Source organism: Haemaphysalis longicornis, unplaced genomic scaffold (genome assembly GCF_048455015.1).
Source record: "Haemaphysalis longicornis isolate Haplotype H1 unplaced genomic scaffold, Haemaphysalis longicornis Haplotype H1 scaffold_10, whole genome shotgun sequence".
Taxonomy (NCBI): Eukaryota; Metazoa; Arthropoda; class Arachnida; order Ixodida; family Ixodidae; genus Haemaphysalis; species Haemaphysalis longicornis.
The window spans coordinates 133,060,266-133,086,705 of NW_027526204.1; the positions used below are offsets into that span (position 1 = coordinate 133,060,266).

General features: G+C 46.9%; 1 protein-coding gene across 1 annotated transcript in view; it reads right to left on the reverse strand.

The window, feature by feature from the left end:
- The window catches only part of LOC144159352 (sodium- and chloride-dependent glycine transporter 2-like), a 104,689-nt gene extending 89,334 nt beyond the window's left edge, over nt 1-15,355 (reverse strand). Inside the window, exon 1 of the mRNA XM_077690773.1 lies at nt 15,248-15,355. Within this exon, the coding sequence (XP_077546899.1) occupies nt 15,248-15,256 (9 nt within the window). The 5' untranslated portion in view covers nt 15,257-15,355. The remainder of the gene's footprint in view (nt 1-15,247) is intronic.
- Nucleotides 15,356-26,440: the final 11,085 nt, after the last annotated feature.

Below are 26,440 nucleotides of genomic sequence, written 5' to 3' on the forward strand. Positions count from 1 at the left end.
TGCGCGCCACCATTATGCAAGAAGGCTGCCTGTGCCCCCGAACGCACGCGGGCGTGACCGGCGCGACGACTTGCAACACCGAAGGCTTTCTTGCACGCGCGCGTCGCCGCCTACTGAGCCACCGTTCATTCTGGGGGCCTTTCGCAGCCTCGGACGTCTAACGTCTAAACGGCCCAGTCTTCGCGCTGCCGGGAGAATGGATCACCGAAGGATTTCTTCTTTATTGCTCGATGCACCGCCGCACAAGAAGGAGGAAGTACAATACCTCCGCATTTTGCGCCTCACCAGGAGACGTACGAAACCGTCAAAAAGAAAAATCTGGCGTGATATTTGCACTCGGTGTGCGAAGAAGCCCACAGCGACTGGAGGGGTGTCGTCGGGTCCAAGTGAGTGGGGGATGCTAAACCACGATTGTGACTTCCGGGAGGCGAAGGATTCCGTTATTCTTGAGGGCAGTCACAGGTTGTTCACTTTCGTTCCTTTTTCTTCTTCGCTTTGCGGGGTCCAGATGCTAGACGCTAGCTGGAAATCAACCGGGTGAGGCCAACACCATTCCGCTTAGTTTCGCCACTCATTTTTCCTTCTTGCTTTTGCAGGCATCTCATCCATAAAGGTGGTGCTCCCTGGCCACCTTCCAAGGGATCACTCAGCGTTAACGCGCTCTTAGACAATCCCTCAACCTAAGCTACTCAAGCGAGATGAAACTACCCTCCGTCGAATTCACACGAACACTTTCTTTCACCCCGAATGGCTACGCAACCTATATCCAACCCAAACACCCAGAAAAACGTAAACTTTGTACCCAATCAAGGATCGTAACCCACGTCATCATCGGGTGGGCACCAAACCCAGCCCTCTCCCACCACCTCTTTCCTTCCTTTTCTGATGGAGGCGAAAAGCAAAAACGCCCGTGTGTACGAGATTTCGGCGCGCGTTAAAGATCCCCAGGCGGTCAAAATTAATCCGGAGCCCTCCACTACGGCGCGCCTCATCGCCCGCGTTGCGTCGTCGCGTTAAACCCTACAATCAAATCTCTGTACTCCCCCCTCTTCCCCTTCTTGAGCTGTGGGTGAACCCGATTGACAACCACGCCGATGCTCTGGACGCTCACCAACTACCGGTGTCCAGGGCAGATACCACCGAGTTGGGCTACGGGGACTTAGGAACGACACCTATATATTTTGCTGCGAGAAGAAAATCATCTAGGCTATACTCGCCTCTAGCATATACCTTTATTGTTTATGCCCCCAGCTTTGAAGAAGATGCGTGCTGTGGCGGCTAAATTGAAGCCTTTCGTGATTCATGGCCAATGGTTCGATTCCCACAACCAGCTCGCCTTCAATGGCGAAGGCGAGAGTATGGATGAAGCCATAATACGACGATCGAGTGTACCTCGTTACTACGTATAAGTTGTAGTACACAGTTAAAAAACTAAAGCCGTTCCACTCAATGTGAAAGAAAGCTGTGGGTAGTGAAGAGCAGTAATTTACCATAATGAGCTGTAGCACCGTTATACGCTCACTGCTGCCATCAAATGCAATTCAAATTTCCCGCCTTCGCAGCGCTCGCGCGCCCCTGACTGAAACTGCACCAGAGGGAATTCTGTTCTTTTTGTGCTAGCCTTTTCTCCCGCACGTGCCGGCGTTGCACTGCCACTTTTTTTCGCTTACTTTCGCAAAACCCAACACAACGAGCGTTTCTAACTAAATGAACGTGGGCGCTGCGGGTCAATTGCGTATATTTTGCACCAAACGTACCTACAGTTTTCTTTGCGCTAAACAACGGGGAAGATGTATTATAAGCGCCAGCAGTTCGCGAGCTTCGACCGCTTATGACTATATAAGCCGCTTTGCTTTCGAAGCCTCTCGGTTACGCCGCGACGACAGCCAGTATACGATGGAATGCCATGTGGCTCCTTAGATCCAGCGAGCGAGCTACAACGACAAGGCGAGTGCCTAAAGTGCTCCGCACTTCAAATTGTAGTCACGTCAAACCCGAACCGTGAACTGCAGAATTCCCAGCACTATTGAAACCGGATGTATGCTGTACTGCAGTTTTGTGCCAGCACCTTCGCCTCGAAGCCACGCGTCGCGAAAGATGTTATGTTCAGCTTTGTAGCGCGACATTACAAACATGGGGTGGAACTGGCGTCGTTAGCGATCGCAGTCAACATATATCGACGGCTTCAGAAGAGTAGGAGTTCAGGTATTCCTACTGGCATGTATACACTGTTAGTGTCTGTTATATCAGTCTGTTATTCTGAAGGTGGCGTGCACACGGGCTGCCGTCAAATAGTGCCGGAGGCAAAACTGCAGGCACTCCGGCAGAGAACGACATTCTTTACTAGCACAAAGTACGTACGTCCATGCCCGGTATAAATTTCGCAAATCCCATTCTTCGTGTGCAAATGGGACGAGGTCATGACCCAACGCTCAACACATGTTGAACGTCCTTCCCTATCCCAAGGTCTTGCACCGTAGCCGCAGCTGTGACTGAGAGAGACTGTGAAAACTAACTAAAGCAAACAGACAAACAAAGCAGCAGAAAAAGAGCACAAACGAGCGACGCAGTAAACAAACTGACAGATGGTTTGGCTGCGCCAACCATGGAGTGTCGTGCGAAGGCACGTGAGTATGCGTGAACGTCACTTCTCGCATAATCGCGCCGCCGAGTTTTACCCTCTTTTTCATTATCATCCCTTGCCATTTCTCTTTGCGTCTTTTTCTTCCTCTCTCCATCACCAAGACTTAGAGCCTAGGCAATTCACCTTTGATAGGCTTAACGTTAGGGTTAACGTTAGGGTAACCTTAATGGGCCATGAAGACAAAATACAAGAATGGTTCATTAAAAAGATTTCTCTCCTCTACCATTAACAATGATGCGATTTATATCGCAAACTTCAAGGACATAGTGGAGATATTAGAGAAAACAGATGTTCAGTGGTAGCTCCCCAGCCATTTCCCGGAAATTCTCTATGACGTCATTGAAGCTTGTTTGGGCGATTAATGACCGTTGACCTAAGCCACAGCCAAAAAAAAAAAAAAAGAAACATGACCGTGCGATTGTGATGAGGCCTTTATAATTCCGTTTGAGCGTAGTACTATAATGCTAACGCGCAGATCACACGCTCATAACTATGTTGTAGAGCTGCCAATGTTACGTCACTCCTGCCCGTAACACGTCACTGCGGCGGGAAATTTCAAAGTTCTTCAATATTACCTGCGTTTTGTCAGTTAAAAACGTCTTGCGCGGCTGCGATGGAGCTGAGCGAGTTACCAAAAGGTGTTTTTTTTTTTCAAAATCAACTGTGTTGTGTGTGTCTCCCTTGAACGTTGAGCCTGACGAAGATCAAGCAACGTCAAACTCATTGTACGTCAAGGTGAGGGCACCGGTTAACGACGTTGGACCTCAAAGCGTGACGTTAGGCCTAGCATATTTTCTGCATAGTCCCAATGTTAAGCCTTGTTACAACGAAGTTGTGGGTACGGCAAAATGACTTTGTTACTTTAGCGCACCCAGGATTTTCGTATTGGGAGGGTTTCATTTCTCGACAACAAATATAAAACATAATAAAGGAATAAATAGAATTATAAATGATAATAAAGATATAAATAAATATAAAGAATAGAAATGAATAAATAATATAAAAGAGTAGTTGTCGAGTTTTTCTTTTTTTTCACTCGAAAAAATCAAGTGTCAGACAGCCAGCATAACAAATAAAAGGGAAATATAATAATGGATGCACCTTTACGTAACAAATAAGAAAAGACATGGGAAACTTTTTGCCATTTTTTTGAAGCCTCGGACCTGAGTTTAGAAGTAGAAGGGGGAGGAAAGGATGATGGCAGATCAGGGTGGGAAGGAACTACAACTAAAACACTCCTAAATGCGTTCTTTTCTGATGAAAGCACGTGATATCTCGTCGAACCCTTATTTTTGCGAAAAGGGCAGAAAGAACAAAAATCTATCATTCGCTGGTATACCAGATACAAAAAAAAAAAGGCCGTTCACCTGCCTACCAACTGTAAAATAAGGTTTGCATGGCGAAGCCAGCTTCGAGGAACAAAGATAGAGCCGAAACTTGAAACACGTCTGGATGCGAACGTTTACTCAAATCCGATCTGCCTGCGAGGGAACGAAATCTGTTAGTGTACGTTGGCACAATTTGCGCTGAGTAGTCGAATTTACCGTAATTTCTAGAAGCCTTTTTAGCCCGACATCATTGTTATCTGTGTTCACCGGATTTGCAAACTGCGCACGAAACGTTGTCGCTTTTCACGCTAGGAGGTTATAAACTCAGGCAACATATATATGGGAAAACCGAACGTTTTTTATTTAACGGGAGAGGGAGGGTCATTTCAGCTCCTGCGGGTCGTAGTAATGAAAACAAAGCAGTTGCTTTAGCTTACAAATAAAATAAAGTAAATTAGACCTGATTTTACTAGAGTTGTTTTAAGGTCAGAAGGCAAGCTTCACAATAGTGAGTGCCAACTTATGGGAAATTTCAGTGTCCTTTTTTGTTTTTCGAAGTCGACGAATGATTTAAATCTCGTGACTGCAGTTCCGCACAAATGGTCAGAAATTGTGATTGCGGTTTAACGTGGTCTATGAGGTGTGCCGGGCTGGTTTGGGGGAGGTGGGGGCTACAGTTTAATATAAACCCCCTAGGAATTCTTACGCATCCAGGAATTGCCTACCTACGGACACTTTTTCTGTCACCAATAAGTTTTCCCTTTCTTTTTCTTAAATGACTTCAAGTTATACGCAGATTGGTGGTGATGATGATTGTAGGGTTTAACGCGCCGACGCAACGCAGGCGATGAGGCGCGCCGTAGTGGAGGGCTCCGGATTAATTTTGACCACCCGGGGATCTTTAACGTGCGCCGAAATCTCGTACACACGGGCGTTTTTGCTTTTCGCCTCCATCAGAAAAGCGGCCGCTGCGGCCGGGAATCTAACCCGCGACCTTGTGCTCAGCAGCGCAACGCCTTAGCCACTGAGCAACCACGGCGGGTACGCAGATTGGTCCGCAGCATCGTAAAAGCCCATATTTTTAAAAGCTCGTGCTCCTGTTTTCGTCTTTTCTTATTTGTGAGCACAGTAAAACAATATTCTTTTTCGAGATTTAACTAAAAATGTCCAGCAATACAAGCTTCTGAGACTACAAACTTCGCTCGGTTAACTTAGGTTGTCGGTTCGGTGGAAGAGGGGGAGGGGGGGTTGTCGACGGACATCTAAGGGAGAGGGGAGGTTACAACCTTTGACTCCCCAACCCCCAGGACTGGTAAATCGAGGAGGCCAACTATTGGCAATTTTTTTGCCACCTTATCAGCCAGGCAGATCAAAGACTTCCAGCTCTCATCACGGAATGGAAGCACTCAGTTACCCAAGGGCATTCAGAGGGTAGGTATACGACGACAGACGCGTCGAAGAACAAACAGAGAAAGAAGCACTTATTTGTCTATCTATTATCTCCGAAAGGGTACGCCGTTGGCACTGCCGCCACGGAAAGGAAACCTCTCTAGAATGCAAATACGTTGACAGGGGCGCTGTGTGTGTATGCCTGCGCGCTATCCGTTGAACCTTGACATCGACCCGAATCTATAAACTGCACTCGCGGCGAGAGCATAAGTGCCTAGTTGCCGGGCACAGAGCGGTTTCCGATAGGTCGTTAAACCTAAACTTATCGGCCACCCGAGGACGTGATGGTCGACAAATACCACACATGCACACCTAAGCGTTACGTTGAGCCGACAGAAAGGGTGCGGTTCTTTTTTCCACGAGTCGGACAAAAGGCTTGGGTTATCCTAGGTATGTCAAATTACGCTACATCACAGATCTCGATGTCTCCGCCTCATGACCTCGGCGTTAGTGTTGGTGCTCCTATAATAACGGCCAACCCTACTTTAAAGGGTAGTCACCCGCAGCGACGGCGACGAGCGACGCGAAAAATGTGAATTAGTGGGTACAGCAAACAAGTGGGCGACAGCGACAAGTGAAAATTGTTATACACAGGCCGCCGGGAGCGGCGACAGTGGTAGCGAGCGGCAGCGACGGGCGACGATGACTGAGGGCATACCATGGCGGCAGTGTAAAATAACTATTGGCACTTGTCGCTGTCTCCCACCCTATCAGTTTGTTGTACCCATTGAGTTACGTTTTTCGCGTCGCTTGTCGCCGTCGCTGCGTGTGGTTACCCCTTAAAAACAAACAGTCTCCCAAAATTGTAATCAAGCGACTCAAATCATAAAATATCTGCAGATTTTATCTCAGTGCGCAAAAAATAAAAATCTTTTGAGGTATCATGGGATCCCCCCCCCCCCCTCCTTTCATTCCAAGAAGTCACAACAGCCAAAAGAGAAGCATCATACTAATAATAGATGCCATTCCGCTGTCCCAATTTTTGTGAGGCGTTTTACTGACACCATTACTTTCGCCGAGATTCTTTCGGTACAAATAAATGACGCTTGCCTTTCACTGTCTCAGCGCGAGCGACAACGTCTTGATCATCTGTAATTACGGTGGAAAGGTGAACTTTGGAAGTTGGAGTTCTTGCACTGTAGTTGGTCGCCCAACAAACCAGAGGAATCCATGACTTTTGTCTGCTTCAGTACTATTCTTGATTTAGAAATGCCTTTCCCGTCGTGTTCCGTACACGGTCTACACGTACAGTGCGTGTTACGTTTCAAACAACTATCTCTAGTTTTCTCATAATTATGGCCAATAGACCCTATGCGAAATTGCTTGGTGATCTAGCAACACTGATGTAAACAAGACCGTCCGCCATATTGGTACGGGCGACGATCGCGAAGTCTCGTATTGTTTACTGTGGAAGAGTTGGTGACGGTAACGCGGTATGGCTCAAACTGGACTGCGTTTTCCGGGTCCCGACCACGGATTGTGGACGAAGGACTCGTCTGCGCTGCCGACTGTGTCTGAGGACTTACACCACTCGTGGTGCCGCGCCGGAGACCCATCCGAGCCCAGCGCAGCAGGGCATGCCGCCTAGCCACCGAGCCGCATTGCTCGCCTTCATCGGTGCGGACAAACACGTGCGACTCGCAGTAAGTAAATCTTTGTTTTTTCCTTGACGCGAGTTAACCGGTATGAGCATTTGTATAGCACTTTGTTCACCGCTGTTTATCATGTAAATGCGTAGCGGGGACCCTGTTGCAGTAACCCTGAAAGAGGAAAGCGACAATCGCCAGACCGTACCGCTAGTGGGTGGATTAGGTATTTTCAAATGCTGCACATCGAATTTACGGGACGATTTTTGGCGAAGATGTTTACGGAAAGGTTGCGGCCGTTTTCCGTGACGGTCGTCCGCCCGCGCGTTTCCCGCAAAGCATTTGTGCTTTGCGGCGAAGTCAACTACAGAAGCGCACATGCGCCTTGAATTTTCTTTTTTGTGTGTGTTTTCATTATTTATTGCGCATGTCCTGCCGCAAAAATCTGTTTGTGCGTCTGGCTTGTCCTCTTTTGGCAGTGGGGTGGTTGTGGTAGTTTCTAAAGCGCATGTTTTGAGTATGCCCGAACAGATAATACCGTGAAACCTGGTTAGCTCAAACTCACTGAACTAAAATTTTTTTTTAAAATTCGATGGGTCATCGGTATAGCCAGAATGTTTACCTGTTTATCTCGAAAGGTTTTGGAAGTGAGTTCCAGATAATCATAATATTGCTTGCTTAAGTTATGACGAACACGAATGTGCGGGTACTGGTATCATTACCCACGGTGAGGTTCTCTTGAAAGTACATTAACAAAGCATGCAGCGATACTTGCACACTCGAACTTGAAAAACAATTTTGACATCATTGCTGTTTGAGGTGTAGATTATTGCCCTTGCAACAGTGTTAAGCAAGACAGAAAATCTGGTCATTTTGAGTCTGTTCCTTGCGGCCACTGCTTTCTGCTCTGTCCCTTTAGCATAAACTGTAGCGGACTAGTCCTGTTCTTCCCTGAGTGCTATTTACTGTTACTCTCTCTGTTCTTGCAGGTTGGGCCTCATCCATGTGGTGAGCAGCTGCTTTCGCTCCCAGAGAAAAATTGACCGGCCCTATGTTGTGTGCCTTACCTCCGAGACGGACAGTGGGGAGATTGTGGAGGCAGCGTGCGAGTGCCCGGCGGGTTGCAGTGGAGCATGGAGTCACATCCTGGCAGCTATGCACCTACTCGTCCTCTTGCAAGCCCAAGGTTTTAAAGAGGCGCCACCGGAGCTTGCGTGCACAACTGCCACAACAGTGGGGACGTCTGAGACAGCAGGGCATCAAGCCAGCGAGTGTCCAAGACATTGACTGGAGAAGCCCGCAAGAAAATGGCCCCTCCCTTCCCTTGCCAATGCGTCTGTTCGGCGCACGTCGAGTGCAGGAGCAATGCGAGCAGCAATAAAGTGCCGTGCAAGCGCTCGGGAGAAAACTTGGTAGCATTTGGAATGGGTTTTTTGCCTCAGTTTTGCTGGCCTCACCCCCCCCCCCCCCCACAGTAACATAAACAAGGACTGGCATGGCACCTGAAGGGTCACCTATGAGCTACCAGCAAGCATTCAAGCCACATCACGCCGTGGTCATCTCGCGAGCACGCAGAAGCTGGGCAACGTCGTGTTTACTAGACCGCTGCATGCAGGGGTGCGCGAATGCTTCCCTTTGTTCCATTTATATCCACAGTTTGCTATACTGCACGCGCTATAAATCAGCGAAGTATTTTAATTTACCTGGATTTTCACTGTGGATACAAAAAAAGGAAAAGCACTCAAGCTGATGCGCGGCGGACTGATGCAACTCTGGCCGTGTTTTTTATTTTTTAATGAAAACTTGAAAATTGCCTCAGCTACCTACATCAATGGCCACTATCATTACGTCGGAGGCATGCATGCAGTATGTGACAAACTAGAGGAGTGAGTGTGTATTTTAGTCGCAAAATATTCGACAGTAAATACACCGCGGCTGAAATCACAATGGGCAACAAGTTAACTTGACGAAAACAAACCTGTCAGCCCGGCAAATCGGGAACCAAGTGCAAAAACTCGAATTTTCCAACGTCAGATCATCATAAAATAGTGTACGCCACTTCCGCAACGACACGCGGCTAAATGCACCGAAAAGAAACTAACAACATACTCCGATACCGTGCGCGCCCGCCACAGAGGAAATTTTCAACCGCGCCGTGACGGCGTAGTGCGGCAAGAAAAGTTTACAGCCCTAGGTAAGATAAAGGCTCGTGTAGGGGCTAAGCGGTACCATTTAACAATGAAATGAAGCGGGCGTAGAGCCACAGGGATGAGTGAAGAAATAAAGCCTAATTTTGACAATGTGTGGTACTATCTCCCCGCTCGAGCGCCGCTGTCAGTCATAAATAGGTGACGCACGCTCAGGCTTCATTTATAATACAAAGGCTGAACCACGGAACTCCAACGCAGCTGTATTTTTCATCCGGACAGCGACTACGAAATCCCGCGCTTAGCGAACCAATGACCAATATTCGCTCCCAGCGCACCGCGCTCAGCGTGTCACAAAGGTTGCTCGCGCCGGCATAGTTCGCGTCAGAAGGTTCGTTCAAGAGCGTGGAACTTCACGTACCTTTTCTCCATCTGGACCGATATTTCCTCGTTGCGTGCACTGCGGCACGCAGCAATGCTCCGGCATTGTAGTCCATCACCAGGAGCGGTCAATGCCCGCCTTCTATGTTTTGCTACTTGGTTTCGGTTTCAAACGACCGTACCAAAATGGCGGACCTAGTTACCGGAGTCGACGTGAGATGGCGGGGCGCATTTTGCATAGGGTCTATTATTATCACTAGTTCAACGAAATTTCTCCTTGAATTAAATTCATTGTTGATCTTTCCAGATCTAAATTTCACTTTCTTCGCCGAGGCGTGGTGAATACAGCCATCTGTATACAGGGGCTGGCCCTGTGGAAGGTCTTTGCTACCGCTTTCTCTACCTGACATTTCTGATCTATGATATCCGGTTAGAAGGAATGCTTTCACAAGGTCATCCCAGGATACCTGACAACGGTAACCGTATGCACCACAGCGAACCTTTAAGCGTTTTGTATCAAGTGACCCACAAATAAAAGAAATAAGGGAGATATTGACCTTGGCAGCGCACGCTATAATTACTGCACGTTTAAGGTCATGTACCCGTCTTCAGGGCTAAAAAGCAAGTATGGAGCTTTTGGAGCGCGTCCAGAACATGTGTGTTGCGTTAAGCTTGCGGCCGCTCCACGTGGATATGAAGGTGACGTTACTCAAGCTTCTCCATGACGGGGAAACAAACTGTTTACGCTTCGGCGTGCCAAAAATAGTTCGTAGATTTATATACTCGCGAAAAGAAACCGGTTATTCCCGCTGTTAACGCTAAGTCGAACCTCGTTACGCAGAAACAGTGGCGAGGCCTAAATTAAATCGACCTTAACTTATCATTTGGCAAGACGAATAAAAATTGCACCTTTGCAAAAAAAGGAACTTGTTCCAGAGCTAATTGCTCCGGAAGAATTATTATGGCTGGGGTTTCGGGCTTGTTTACGTGTGCGGGCAAAACGTCTTGCGGTGAAGCCAACTTCATCGCGAATGCTCAGAACTAGACGGTTGTAACTCTTGTTTTATCGAAAGTTTACCGACTCAAATTATGTGACAGTTGGCCGGTAAGACGACTCTGTCATTAGGTCAAGATTAATTTATCTGTCACAATTTGTTAGTTCCCAGTTAAGTTGTGAAAGTTGCATCATTCCAGTCTGCAGCTGTTAGTACACAGCGATCTACGGGAGGAATATGGTTTCAGAAAACGTCTGCAGCTCCTGTTTTATAGAAACTACTTTGCAAAAGAGTATGTGACATTTAGTCGTTGTAACGACTATATCATTGCAGAAAGTATTACTTACTAGTAATTATTTCACAGTGAGGTTGCTAACGGCACAAAATTCTCGCCTGCATGAATACATGGGAATCTACGGGAGGGGAAACCGACAGCCCCCCTGTTCGTCTGCTAGGACAAAACTCTAAGCCTTCCAAGTTACCTTAAGCAATCACAAAGCCATAGTAACCACAATCATTAAATGACTAAAAAAATACGCGTGCATTCTCCTACCATGCATGAGAAGGAAGTGTTTCTTATACAGCTTAGCTGCCCCCCCCCCCTTTTCCTTAACCCCCTTCGCAGAGTCCAACAGCTCATTGTTTTTCTGTGCAGTCAGGCCAACTGGAAGCTATAACTGGTAAGAGTTACTGCGGTGGAACGGAAAAGAATGTTTAGCTATATGAACGCTATAACTAAGCGAACTTCCTGAATTTGATATGCAAAGCTTTTAGGGGACCATTCAGCGAGTTTACCCAAGCAGGTCCAAACATTGAAGCTAGAAACCAGGACTCCGTACTAGCTAACGTGCTTTTCGTGTAAGCACGAGAAGCGCCAGACGCAGCGAGTGTGCATTAGAAATGTATTATTAGTAAGCGGGCCTTTGTCGAATACCACAGCGGGTATACATAATGCCCTGCGTCTGCAAACAAATGCGTAACCGGTGAAGGTATGATGTTGAACCATTATAAGAGTGTAACTGGACATAATTTAAAATAAAAAACGGAGAAAAACAAAGCAAAAATAACTAAGCGAGACGACAAGTTGGCAATGGGGTCGTCGGTAGCCGCATATGGTAATTATTTTATCGATAGCCCAGTCTGGCAAGCATCGCCCATCGTAGAAAATTAACTAAAAAATGTATGCAATAAGAAACTGAAAATGAATTACGTGATTAAAATGTCTACCCAATCCAGCAGAAGAACAAAAACATATAAAAATAAAACAAGTGGGAAATGCACTGACGAATTCACAAATATGTATCAATCCAGCCCGCCTCGCGCGATAAATTAAAAAGAAATATATCAAAAATAAAAAAATCTGAAAATGTATTCACTAAATCACGCGATTAACTAGAAGAAAGAGAACATAAACACAGACAAAGGCACTGTCTGGTTGGACGTGTTCCTTGAACGTCACGGAAGAATGCAAGGTTGATGACACGGAAAAGCAGCGTTACCTACGCTGCTTCAAGAATTTTTTGTTTTGAATTGTCTACTAATGCGTAAGCATTCTGAAAATACCTACGCATAAGCAGACAATTCTGGCGGGACGTGTTAGAAGCGGCTGACCTAAACGGTTATTTTCCTTCACAGGTTCGCGTTCCCGAAAGCCTGCGACTTACGGAAATGAACTATAGGGGAATGAACTTCCCACCTGTGCGCAAACAGACTGACGGGAATTCATGAGGTTCATGCTCCCCGCGAATCGTGATAGACAGTGATGTTTGCTTAGGGCTGAAGTTTCCGGGTTGTCGAGGGGAAAATAAACACACCCGACTGTCAAAGGGACGGCACGCACCCAAATTGATCCACCTATCCCTGCGCTGTGCACGACGCTAGTCGATTCAACCGGGTGTATACAGCTACGTCGCGTTAAACCCCGAGTTGGACATATACCGTATTTGCGCGCGCTTTACTCTACAATTCGGATGTGTCAACATAGGTGTAGTAGAAGACGCAATGGAATTGCTGTATTGCAACGCAACGGGAAATGCAACGCTCGCCCACACGAGACGCACGCAACGGTAAACACGACAATTATCCAGAAACGTTCGAATACTGTAAAAAAAAAAAAAAAAAAAAAACTCGTTATGCTCGCGTCGCGACATAAACTTCTTGCGACTTCGCGATTGGGCGTCGTGAAATCGAATATTGCGCGAAAATTTCCGCTGGCCAGGTCACCCTTACGAGGGCCGGGAAATGGTATCTGTCCTGTAAAGACGTCCGGATGAAACCACGCTTGATTCGCTGTCTTATTGTTTGGTGACGTTTTTTAATGAACGAAATCAAATTCTACTCAGGTTCCGCGTCCAAATTCTTTCCGTTTGTGCACTTGTACACCCTCTGGGCCCGGTTTTGCAAATAGGCAGCCTTTTTTTCCAGCTCCGAATGCATTGTGAGGGAGAACTTTATAAACTACTACAAAACCCAACACACCCATAACGTTCCATTTATTTTGATTTGTTTGGCTCAGTACACAAGGAGAGAAATGACAGATTGCTTTTTTTTTAAATGCTCGCGTTCCTTTTCATTTCTTCTTCTTGGTGTCAACGAATACCGCTACCGCATTCCTCTGTCATCCATTTTTTCCTTTACGACTCTGCGTTGAGGGGAATCGGTTGTCTATGGCCGTTTTACGTTATTCGCAGCTGGCTCGCATCATAAACCAGCGATTCTTTTGTCACAGATGAAAGATTGTTTGTTAGGTTTGACGCAGGTTCTCATCTGTTAAATGAACCTGACTAAGAAGGAATGACTAAACGAGTAAACAGACTGACGGGAATCATTCGGGCAGCTCCGCAAAAGTTCGCTTGCACCAGTATACAAGCAACGCCTCTAAAAATGTAAACACGCCCTACACACGCACCTTAAGAATGAGATAGACAGAGCTATCCGTCCCCGTCACAGTAATAACAGGACTTATTTCACTTAAGTTCTTGACTGTCATTCATGCTGTATATTTTCTCGCATAATTTTTCGAAGAGGGCAGTTTGTTGAGGGCTAAGTTTCAAGATTAGGAGCTGCTTCTGGTATAATTTAGAGTCTTTAAAAAACTATCAGCCCTAGCTCTACTAACAGAAACTTCCGTCGATGAATTTCGCCGAAATTATTGCACGGTGTGCAAACTGTTGCGGTTTAGTTATTTAAAGCGAATGATGGCTTCATGCGAAATACAACTTATTCCAAATAAGTTTACTGTCTTCCTAAATGGTCTGACTTTTGAGCGAAATTGTGGAGAATTAATTATTTATCATTAAGAACAAACGGGAAACGGGACGCTGACACACTTAAAAACTTTTTTGTCAAAAGTATCTCCCACTCGTTACAAAGCATCAGCAGCAAAAGACATTTTAAAGGAGGTTGAGATAGCCGTTACGGTGTACATAAGAAGACAGGATAGTTTAAAGTGCACTGTTTAAGCGAAACCGAAACACTTCAAGAGTGTAAGTTCGCTAGCTGGCCCTTCGCCACTTGTGCACTCTGCCGGCATCGATTTCCGCTTCGTTACACACAGCAAGGCAATAGACACCTCAGGAAGCTGACGCAGCCTGAAGTCTCGTAATGCAAACTGCGCCTTTGTAAAATGTATCTGGCGACGGTCCAGGTAGCGCGAGAGAATGCGAACGAGGTTTCTCGAGGTAGCAAGTGCCCGTCTATTGCGGGGGCTACTTGTACGGCAAGGTTGTATCTAGAATTCACGTGTTGCTGGCAAGAACAGCAGTTCGCAACTGGACATAACCCTTCCAGTTAGTCTGGCGTAATGTCCGTCCCTAACCACCTGTGTTTTTCGAAAGTGAATAATTGGCCGCAGTCCGTGCAACGCAATCGAAAATGAAGCAACTCATCTCGCACTAGCACGCTCAAACGTTAAAAGCACCATCTTACCCGAGCGCGGGCAAACGTCTTACATTAATGCAGGCTGTCCAGGATAAAAAAAAATCAATTTTCGACGACATACAGAAGGTCGAAAATAGCAGAGAACTGAATATGGTCACTGATGCCCTGAAGATTTTATCGTCTGCTTGGTAATTTTTTCTAGGTTCAATTGCCAGTCGTACCGCAAGCCTATCTTGACTTCTGGTCTTGTTTTGGTCACGTGCAAATTCTCCGCCGTGTTTGATGCTACGACATTGAAACCGACACGGATAAACAGATTGGAAACTACGCGCAAACAAACGCACAAAAAACACCTCACGCATGCGATAGGTGATCCTTTTACCCGCGACAACCCCGCAGCAGACGATTCTGCGCACCGTCGGCGGTGTATTCCAGTTCCGCGATCGCCAGATCTGCCGGAGGCGGGAACTCCGCGAGGCCGGTCTCGATGGGTGAACGAAAAAAAGTAAAAGCGACCTCAATTCCGTGTGCGTCCGCATCCACTTCCTGATGCCTGCGACCTGCCACCTGAAGCGACGGAAAAATTCCGCGTGCAGCAGCAGCTTCCACGCCTAAAACTCTGCTGGACAGCGCGACCGCGCAGACGATCCGTCCGTCAGAGCGGCTTAGCAGACGACGCCGCCGCTTCGATGCAGACGACGCCGAAAAAAACGTCGTCTGCTACCTGGCAGGCGACGGAAACGCGAAAAAGGCGTGCATCCGAGAGTGCGAACAGGCGATCTGGGTAGAGAATACGAAAGCGCGCACAGTTTCGAAGCAGACGACGTTTCGGGCTTACCGTTGGCATGGCTTCGCCGGTGCGCTGCCTTATTCCTCGGCGGCTGTCGACGAACAAAGCGCAAAACTCCTTTCAATTTTCGTCCCCATTCGCCGGGGAAGGGTTGAGTGAGCGCGAGGAGGCGGCGGAGGGGCGAGAGGAGGACTCATTACTCCTTCTCTCTGCGTACATATACGTTTCCCTTTCTCTCCGCTCCTGATGCGTCGCGCATAAGCCGGCACCTTGATCGTTCCTCCGGTGTTTGTTCTGTTGCTCTTTTCGCGCACTGTCCCCCATTCCTCGGCGGTCGTGTCTCTAGCTGCCTTCGCCGTTTTGTTCTTGAGGTCGTTGCTGCCCGTGTTTTGACGCCGCGTGCGTCTGTCGGTTTCTGCTAGCGCTTCCTTTCGACGCAAGAGAATGCAAGCAAAAAGGAACAGAAAGTTCGTCAAAAACATCCCCCCCCCCCCCCCCCGCGCGTGTTTTTGTTTCCGTTGTTTGTTTCTGATGGTGCTACTTTTTTTTTTCTTGCACCTTAACTAGATTGGAGACACGCGAGACGTCACGACGAGCGAGAACTCACTTATTCGTTTCATTATTTATACGTAGGGCAAAAATGCGTGTGGGCGCTGGAATATGGTTAAGAAACACGAAGAAACAAAGATCATTACGAAGGCCGGCAGCGAAGAATACAAAGCAGGATCCTGTCTTCTTTCACGGCCCACTTTAAGTGCGGAGGCGCGGGATTAGGGTTAACGAACACGCAAAAAGAAAAAAGGTCCTTACAAAGACCAGAAGTAAAGAACGGAATGTAGGACATTGTAAACTTGCAAGCCCACTTACACGCCCTACTGCAGACCGAACGAAAGCGCAAGGTCGCGTGGCAAATTCATGCCGACTATTCACGCTGTTACGTATGCACGGATACTGCTTCGGTTTTTCCCCGTTTTTAAATAGAATCCTATTTCAGGGACTTAGTTTTCGCCTATCAAGCAGTTTTTTGTTCGTTCCCCAATAATCGGCATCGGCGCCATCGTAACAGTTTTAAAGCGAACCTTACAAGGCCAGGGTTTCGTACATTTTTTTCCTGCGCGCTAGCGAAAACGCGTTGCGGCGCACCAAGCTTTATTGTGCATGCTGAGCAGGCGATATATGTAACTCTTATTTTATGAGAAGTCGCCTAAAAAACAGTTACATAAAAATCGCCCACTAAAACGACTCTACCATGACGCCGAGTTTCATTTCCTTGTCATTGTTAGTTAACAGTGAAGTTCTAAACGTTGCAGAATTACTGTTTGCTGCCAATACATAGGTATCTACGGCAGGTTACAAGATGGATGAAATGGTTACAAGAAAAGGATGTAAGTCTGGTTGTATTGAAACTCTCCCCCGCCCCCCCTCCCCACCCCCTGAAAAAAAAAATCTGACAATTGGAAACAAGAACAACTCTAATATTTCGCCGAGTTTCCTTTACTTCTCGTAATTAGTTCACAAAAAATTAATTCGAAACTTCGTTGAAAAGTTTCGCTGGACATGCACCTTCACAGAGGAGAATGGCCCATAATTTATTTGTTTATTTATTATACCTCGCCCCGCTAAGGGCGTTACATTAGGGGGTAAACGAGTCACTGAAGGATGATTTGTGCGATGGATTCTTCAAAATGAGTGATGCAGGAGTGGTGCACGGCGTCAGAAGGCAGATCATTCCAGTCCCTAGATGTTTGAAGAAAAAATGAAGAATTGTGGGCGGCAGTATGCGCACGAGCGGGATAAACAGCTTTGGAATGGCTTAGTCGACACGAAAGGCGATGAGCAGGAATGAAAGCCTGGTTTAGGTGTATGGAATGATAAAAACGATGAAAAAGGCATAGTCTGTGAATTTTGCGCCGCATCGCTAGGTCGACAAGATTAGCTCGAGATTTGAGTTCGGTTACGCTGGTTAGATAGGAGTAATCTGAGTAAATAGATCTGGCTGCACGGTTCTGGATCGATTCAAGCGGGTTAGTAAGAGTGATTTGATGGGGATCCCAAACGGCACATGCGTATTCCAGCTTTGGGCGGACAAGTGTTAGATAAGTAAGAAGTTTAACGGAAGGCGGAGCGAGGCGCAAGTTCCTTCGAAGATAGCCAAGTACACGGTTAGCGTCATTGCTAATATTCATGGCATGGGATGACCAGGTGAGATCTGAAGTTATGGTAATGCCAAGGTATTTGCATGAATTAACTGGTGTAATTTCAGAAATAAAAATAGAGTATTTAGCGGGTGATTAAGCCAGGCGACGGTGAATGGACAGGAGACATGTTTTTTGAATATTAAGAGACATTAGCCATTTTTCACACCAAGTCTGAACCAGAGAAAGATCAGATTGTAAGGCGGTGGAGTCGTTAGTACTGCGGACGGGACGGTAAATTACACAGTCGTCGACGAAAAGGCGGATGTTAGAAGATATGTTATTAGTAAGGTCATTAATGTAGATTAGAAAAGGCAGAGGGCCAAGAACAGTACCTTGAGGTACGCCTGAAGACACAGCGGAAAGAGAAGAACAATGGTTATTAGCATAAACGAACCGTTGGCGGTTAGTTAAGAACTCATATATCCAATTAAATACCAGGGTATTAAGGTTAAGGCGAGAGAGCTTGAGAAATAGCCTTTGATGGGAAACTTTATCAAATGCCTTCTCAAAATCAAGGAAAATGGCACCTACGGGAATGTTAACGTCGATGCTGGAACTAAGGTCGTTAATGAAAAGAACAAGTTGAGTGTCACATGATAAACCTTTTTGAAATCCATGTTGGTCAGGGTGAAAGAAATTAACCGAATTTGGAAATTTTACGACATGTGGATATACGGTAAGCCCCATTAATTTAGAGCATACAATAGTCATGGAAATAGGGCGATAATTACTAGAAAAAGAGGCTGGGCCTTTCTTTGGAACAGGAATGATCTTGCCGAGCTTCCAGTCTTCCGGCACCACACCGCATGAAAGTGATTGCTGAAATATGTGTGAAAGAATAACGCTGGTTAATAACTTAGAGTTTTTTTAGAATTTTAGAATTGATACCATCGGTGCCGGCGGACGAAGTCAGCTTCAACGCACATATTAATTTTATGATACCGTTAGGAACAAACGTAATGTCTGGCATAACTGGATTATCAAAAGGGGGGCAGTCTGGAAGCGTATCATTTGAATCAGAAGTAAAGACAGAGCAGAAGACGGAATTTAGTACATGGGGGGCGGGATGGTCAGGAATAGGGGTACCGTTTTCGTTCATTGATTGATTGTGGTGTTTAACGCACCGAGGCAACGCAGGCGATGAGGCGCGCCGTAGTGGAGGGCTCCGGATTAATTTTGACCACCTGGGGATCTTTAACGTGCGCCGAAATCTCGAACACACGGGCGTTTTTGCTTTTCGCCTCCATCAGATATGCGGCCGCCGCGGCCGGGAATCGAACCCGCGACCTCGTACTCAGCAGCGCAACGCTTTAGCCACTGAGCCACCGCGGCCGGTGTACCGTTTTCGTGAAGCAATGTTAAGGAGCACGGTGGGTTAGGATTAATGTCTTTCCAGAAACGCTTCGGATTACTGCGTAACATGTTAAGGAACGCTTGGGAACGCTTAGAAAAAAGGAACGCTTAGCTGTCGTTGCAAGTGAACTGAATAATTTGGCCGTGTTGCGGTATCTATTCCAAGCGCTAGCTAGCGCTGTTGCACTGTTTTGCGAAATGGTACAAACGCTTTTTTTTTTCTCGCGATAGCCTACACCTACACTTCTGACTAGGCGCAGCTAATTTTGTAATTAGGAAACCCGGGGTGAGAGCGTTAGACAAGCGAGATACGGGGCAATCGCTCAACTTTAAAGAAAAGCGAGTTTCATTTTATGCACCTTTTTTTTTTCTAGTCTATGGGAATCTCCTTATTGTGAAAATAAACACAGCCCATCTATCGTGTGAGGAGGGAAGTCCAGGGAAGCCGGCGCTCTGGTAAGATTTGGTATGTTAGGGTTTCGCTGTGCTGGGAATTTGCAATGTTGAATTATAAAGACAGTGGCGTGACCTCCACGTCACGCACTAGGAACACACATGATGAGCGGGTAGGGCGCTTGCCTCTCAGGTGGTCATCGAAGAGCCGTGGCCTTTGCCCGATATCAGAGGGGAGAGGGGTGCCGTGCGGGTCGAGGATTGATGAAGACTCGGAAAAGACGAAGATGAGTATAAAGTGGGGCTATAACCATACTCCATCCGTCGATGGCCATCCTTCACGGTGCAACCTATACTGTGCGAAATGCAGCTAGCAAAAACAAAGCTCCAACCATAATGATGATGATGATGATGATAGCTATTGGCTTCTCCTTTGTAGTGGGGTGATGACATGTCATCTTACCATAAAGGACTAATATACCTATGTTTTATACTCTTGGTTCATTACTCGCGCTGCTTAGGGCTGGCACAAAAACCTTATTAGGCACAAAATACTTTTTTTCTGTTACAGGTGGTAACTGTCCTAGGCAACGTTTTTAAAAAGTGGGCTTCATCCCCGAACAAAAGCGCATTGCTGAAAAGACACATTTTCAGGGGATATATGTGCCGTCTTTTATCAAAATATAGAGGCCCTACGACGTGTGTTTATTTTTTATGATATTTTTATACTCTGTAAATTGGTCTCCGCTCGGGTGTCGCCGGAAACGATCATCTCAGTCCCATCCATAGACAGCTTCTCTGTAAAAATCCAGACTCGATTGGAGCGAGCGACGAAAGCGAGCGAAAGAGACGACGAAAGCGACGGAAATTTCTGTCGCTTTCGTCGCCTGGCATCGCTTTCGTCGCGCGACGAGGACGGTCGGTCTCGACCGATTTTTTTCGCCTCCGTCGCGCCGTCGCTATTGAAGCGGAAGCAGGTGGCGAGACTTCCTGACGTCATATCCTGCCAAAGCACCCGGATGCTGTGTCTCCACAAGCGGCGAAGCTCCCGTGAAGTCTCACTCCGAGCGCGAGACAATAACAAGAAAAGCAAAAAATAGTCGTCGCCCGTCGCTCGATGTCGCGTGCAAGTGTGAACAGCAAGTGTGGCGATCGCTTTCGCCTTCGTCGCTTTGTCGCGTCGCTTCGTCGCAAGTGTGAACGGGCCTTTAGCGGCTTAAATATTTTTCGCGCAAAAACCAAGGACGTTACACAAGATAGGAGACGAGACAAGCGCTTGTCCCGTCTCCTTTCTTGTGTAACGTCTTTGGTTATTGCGCTAAACATATTTAAGAATCATGAACCAACGAGCCCCCAACAAGTTCTGTTAAATTACTTAGAGGCTGCTGCGAGGGTCATTCATAAGTGGTTTTCACAACAATACGAAGAGACATTCATGTTTTATATGCGATAATCTTCGGTTACACGATAATCTCAAACCGCCACTGGGGTCCCGCAGGCCAGCGTATAACCGAATGAGCAGCTGCTGTTTTCCACTTTATCAGTTATAAACTTATCGTATGCAAAAAACAGATATTTTTTAAGAGTAAGGTCCCGGGATGACAAAAATAAAAGACGGTTGACCGCCGGTGCGTTCTTTGTGAGAAACATGGCGGTAAACACCGGTCTTTGTTGCTCTAGTTAGCTCTGACTATGCTGGACACGTCCTCGTAACATATTCCAGTCAAAGAATGAGGAGGTTTGTTACCATCCGTTCTTATAAGAAAGGCAGTGCAAAAAAAAAATAATAATAATAATAAAGTCGTTTCACTCAATGCGCATGCTGCCGGAAGTGCAGGGCAGTGATTGGCCATAATGGGCTGTAGCGCCGTTATCCTCTCACTGTTAACCCACCCAACGCAATTCGAATTTTCCGCCTTCGCAGTGCTCGCGCGCCCCCGCCTGGAAGCCGGAGTTCTGTTCTTATCGTGCTTGCTTTTTCTCCCGCACGTTCCGGCGTTGCACTGCTACTTTTTCACGCTTACTATCGCACACGCTTACTATCGCAAAAACCAACCCAGTGAGCGTTCCTAACTAAATGAACGCCGACGCTGCGGGTTAGTTACGTATATTGTAACATGAGCTACACTGGCCGAGGTTGAGCAGTTTCGCGTGGCTCCTGGAGAGCCGTGCTGCGCATGCGCGAGGAGCAGTGACGTCACACGGCGCACAGAACGTTGCTCGCTGCCCGGCGTCTCTCACACACCCCACGCGCCCAGCGTCTTCGCCGACCTCCATTCCGCACGTGGCGGCCCGGTCCACTCGATGATCATGCGAGGGGTGGCCGGGTGTGCAACTGATGGCTCGTGCGCTGCAGCGACGCCGGCGTGCGCCTGTGGAACCAGCTTAACTCTGGGGCGATTGGTGACGCTGCGCCGGAGCCGCTTGATAAATATACATGTGTCACATAATGCGTATACCACGTGTGTGTCATTGAAGCACCAGTACGCGTGATAATCAAGCTAATCCTAGACAACCAGGAAGGCTAAGAATAACCAGTTTAACCTGCTACGTATATCCTGGCATAGCCTTGCTAAGTCACTGCTTTTTTTTTTTTTTTTTTCTCAAAGGTACACGCAGTTTTCTTTGCGCTAAACAACGGGGAGATGTGTAACAAGCGCCAGTAGTTCAGGAGTTTCGAACGCTTGCGACTATATATAAACCGCTTGGTTTTCGAAGCCTCTGGGTTACGCTGCTACGACGGAACGCCGTGTGGTTCTACTTGGGTCCTGCGAGCGAGCTACGACGACAAGGCGAGCCCCTAAAGTTCTCTGCACTTAAAAGGACAAATATTCACTCGTACACCACAGAATTCCGTGTTGAATTGGGGGCAGGTCAGCCACAGGCAGACCTGTAAAGCTACATCGCGAAACAGCTATCAGTAAACCTTACATTAACAGCCAGCAGCTGTGCATCCTACTCCCCATTTTCTTGGTATCGACAGGTGTTCACACCTGTGTAGAACGTGTGCCCTGGCTCGCTGAGAAGAAACCCGCGTCGAGAACAACGCGTGCAGCATTCGCTTTATGTGGTTCCGTTGCGCCACTGTCGCGTGCTTAAGTTAGCGGGCTTATCAGCTACCGCAAGGCACACGAATCCTTGGCTTTGTTTCAGGAAAACGCTCTGTGAAGGTGCGAAGTATTATTAGCCACACGGATTACTTGAACGCCACCCTTCTACGATAAGCTGTTTGTGAACAACAAAAGTGCAGGCACATGGACGTGTTATCCTGCTACGTTATCCTGTTAGGATATAACAAGGAATATGCGATAAGGTTAAGGCAAACAGGAGGAGGAGTGGGAAACCTTTGCTACAAAAATGTATGCACGAGGAAAAAAATATATTTATTGAGAGGATGCATTAGGTGGCGATAAATTAAAAGTCATTCAGCTTAAAAACTGTGTCGCCTTTACGGCTGCAATCAAGTCCACTCGATTGGGCAGGAACTATGGAGTCACGCTATCAGAGATATTCGGCCAACACGCAGTCGTTTGTCGATGTACTTTTTGCAAGATTTATTCGGTACTTGGAACCTACATGATGCTAATCTGTCAGCCACATTTTGAGTAAGTACTAGGACGTGTAATGTGTACACTTTTTGTTTATTTGTGGAACATAAAGGCCCGGAAAGGTTTATTGGCCAACGCTTACGAATGCATTAAAAGGACAGACAACCAATTTTTTTTTCGTGCATATTCTCTCTATCCCAAATGAGAGGTAGGAATCACTTAAAACACTTTAACCCGAAATGTCTTTGCTGGCAGCACCCTAGAGCTTTTGAAATGGGAATTTTTAGATCTACCAGCCACGCGTGGCCTACCAAAAGGAATGCTCGTAAACATGACAGCGAGCCGTGCGGCAACACACTTTTAACTGCACGGAATATGCCATAAAGCAGACTTGCCGTGAACTACAACGGAACAACAATATTGATGTCAAGGTCCTCTGGGTACCCGGACACTCTGGCAACATGGGCAGTGAGACTGCGCACAAGCTGGCTAGTGAGGCTCGCTCTTCCCACCACTCGCAGCTTGAGCTCACTCCTCTCAAAGCCCTGAGTCATAGCCCTGAAGAGAAGCGAAGAAGGAACAAGCTTCAAAGGTCCAAAGAGCTCTTGACCCACGTGCCACCCCTTGAGGATCCCCTACCGAAGGGTCTTCCCCGGGGCGCCCAAGTGTTCGTGGTGAAAGCACGAAGTGGCTTTGCCGTCACGGAGGGCGTGGTGGCAAGGTGGAACCACGCGCAGAAGTACTCCAAGCAGCCGAACCCGCCACCTTTCTCGCCGCCCCGGTGCAGTGCGTGCTTGACCGCCAAGCCGGCCAGCATGCGTCACCTTGTGTGGGACTGTGAAGGACTGAAGGACGCACGTGACAAACATCTCCCGTCATCCGTATCTTCATACGAGGACTGGATCCGGCCAACACGCGACCACAAGAGAATTCTACTCTCACTGTGGACATTTGCGTGTGAAGCCTCCATAGTGCGACGCACGTAATCCCCTTCCCTTTTCCCCCTCCCACCGCAACAGGCCTAGTGCCGTCCTATTCATAATACATTTTACAACAACAACTGCACGTGAGTTGAAAAGAGGTGTTGAAAACCTTATTCCCGGCTAAAACAATAACAATGTGCAGTCCTTCATATTCCTTTATGTGGTTTTTGACTCACGCGTTGAAACCAATGAAGTTGCTTGTACGCTTACGGTAGTGTTACGTTTTTCACGCATACATGGCGCCAACTTTCAGACTTCGGAAAGCTTAGTGCTAAATTAAAACGATTTCCGCATATTTATTTCGAAATTTCTTGTGGTTCTTCCACTCAGAAAACGCTAGGTTTCATATGAGCTAGATGCCATGCACTCTACAAAAATCGGTTGTCTGTTCCTTCAAATGGCCCGTTGAGCCGAAAAGCGTGCAATCGGCGCCCGGCATCCGTATCAGCGATACGGCTCCTCAATCTCCTATTGGCTCCACAGCGCGCTGTGCGCAGGCCCCCCTGAGGTGCACGTACCGTACTGACAAGGAGCCTGAACCATCTAAGCTGCCGCAGACTCGGCAGTAGCGAAGGGCGCATACCGCCCACCCCAGTACACCGCAGATACCTCGCTGCATAACTTGAAAACATTGATTTCAGTGCAGCACTCTAAGGAGCCGCTTGCGGCGTCCAATCAGACAAAAATGATTTAGCCATCCCTACTCTGGAGCTTTAAGAGATAGGCCATGAGGCACAACAGCTTATCCATTAAGCAAAATAGATGCCCCGTCTATGCCTTAGTGCACAGCCGTAATCAGGCGCAGAGCAGAGAAACTTTTTTTTTCTCTACCCGTAAAGGAAGCCTGCCGAGTATTGTTTGTCTGCTAGATCGCCGTTGGCAACTGGCGGCAAATTATCGTGTGCTCTCATCGCGATAAGGCCACAAGTTTTCTTTGTGGCCTGAAAATAAGTTAACATTTCAGAAAGTCTTTTGTTGCTTCCGAGCCAATTACAAATTTTAGAAGATAATTCGTATTGTTAGTGGCAATAAGGGGGGGGGGGGGAGACATTAATCGTCTACTTTCATTGCAATGAGCTCGCAAATTTTCTTGATCATTCTGAAACTAGCTGATAAAAATTCAGAAAGCTATCTATTGCTTCTGACCCGGAATAACAAATGCTGGAAGAAACTTTTTATGCGGATGACCATTAGGGTGGGGAGGGAGACGATAATCAAATTGTCAGCTCTCACAGCGATACGCTCGCAATGAGAGTCCGATTCCTTTCATAGTTTGAAAACAAGTTGATAGCATTTCAGAAAGTCTTCCCTCGCTTCCAACGAAAAATCACAGATGATTTCAGAAGAAAACTTTTTGTGTATATGTCAACGAGGGGGGAGGGTGATGTTTGTGCTCCGAGAGGACGACACTCTTGCAGACGAAGCCATTGACACTGGCAAAGGTTCCGTTGACTGATTGTCCGAAATGCACTCAAGAAAAATTTTTATGTTCCGCCTTTTTTTTCGGATATCCCCAAAGGAGCTTACCACGCCGCTCGGTCAGTGTAAACATGACACTTTTCTACATAACAAATCTATAGACAACGTCAATAGCTTTCATTCGATCGCTTTTCTGATGGCGACGGCGTGAAACCTGATGTGTTATCTTTAGCAGGACTACTTAAAAACTTTCTTTCATTAAACTCCCGACTATATAAACAAGTTTTCAGCAGTAGAAGACATGAAGTCATATTACAGTGCCTGCAGACAAAAAATGCAAATTAAAAGCATTTGATACTCAAGACGACACCACTCCGGAGCAGCTGAGTAATAAAATGAAAGTGATTGGGGGCCACATGACTTACCAGGACGCTGTTATGATTGCAGAAGTTGTATGTAGCAGTACTTAAAAATCTGCTCTTTCATACCAGCGCCCAACTTAGTAAACAGTTTTGCACCGATAAATGGCATGGTCGTTATGAAAATATGATTTGAATTCCGTACTATACCTTAATAAAACAAAAAATTCTTTAGTTAATAACATGATGTTAATAACATGAGTTATTAAACAAAAGTTAATAACATGATGTCACAACTCAGCTACAGCTGAGTCACAGGTAAAACTCACGAGACTACACACACTCTGACTGTCCCGTGGTTCAGATTCACCACAAGGCGCATGGTAGAGCCCATCATGCAGCCAAGAATGAAAATTCGGCGGATAGAGAATTCGAGCATACGACTTGGCGAAAAACTCCGCAGTGCGCTCTGGTGTCACGCAATGCAAGCATGATATTCTCTATTGCGAAGTGCCACAGAGCAGATCACACTGTTGAGTCAAATGACGCGCACGCTGCTTTGATAGCGGCACGAATTGTTCACTCCAGTGCATTGTGATGAAGTTGAACCGTAGGATGGCCTAAGAGTGTGTGACTGTTTCCAGCAGGCAGGCATGACTGCGGTTGGTCGCTCGTTACACAGCCGCTTCATGTATATATTTTCGTGTTGTTCAATGCAAATCTCGGTTGATACAAGCGCGCCGTCATTTTGCATTTGTTCCTCTTTGTTGTCGTTGTTTTTTTTTTTCGCGCTTCGTTTCACCATGCATCGTTAGCAACTCGTCCTGATTTCTTTGTCACATAGCTTAAAAGTCTAACCCTCTCATATCAACGCACCGTTAAAAAAAACAAATCTGGGTCCAATCCACGCTGTGAAGGTGGTTGGATTGCGAAGCTGTAAACGACGCCCACAACGATTACCCATGCGGCGTCACTCGAATTCGCACAC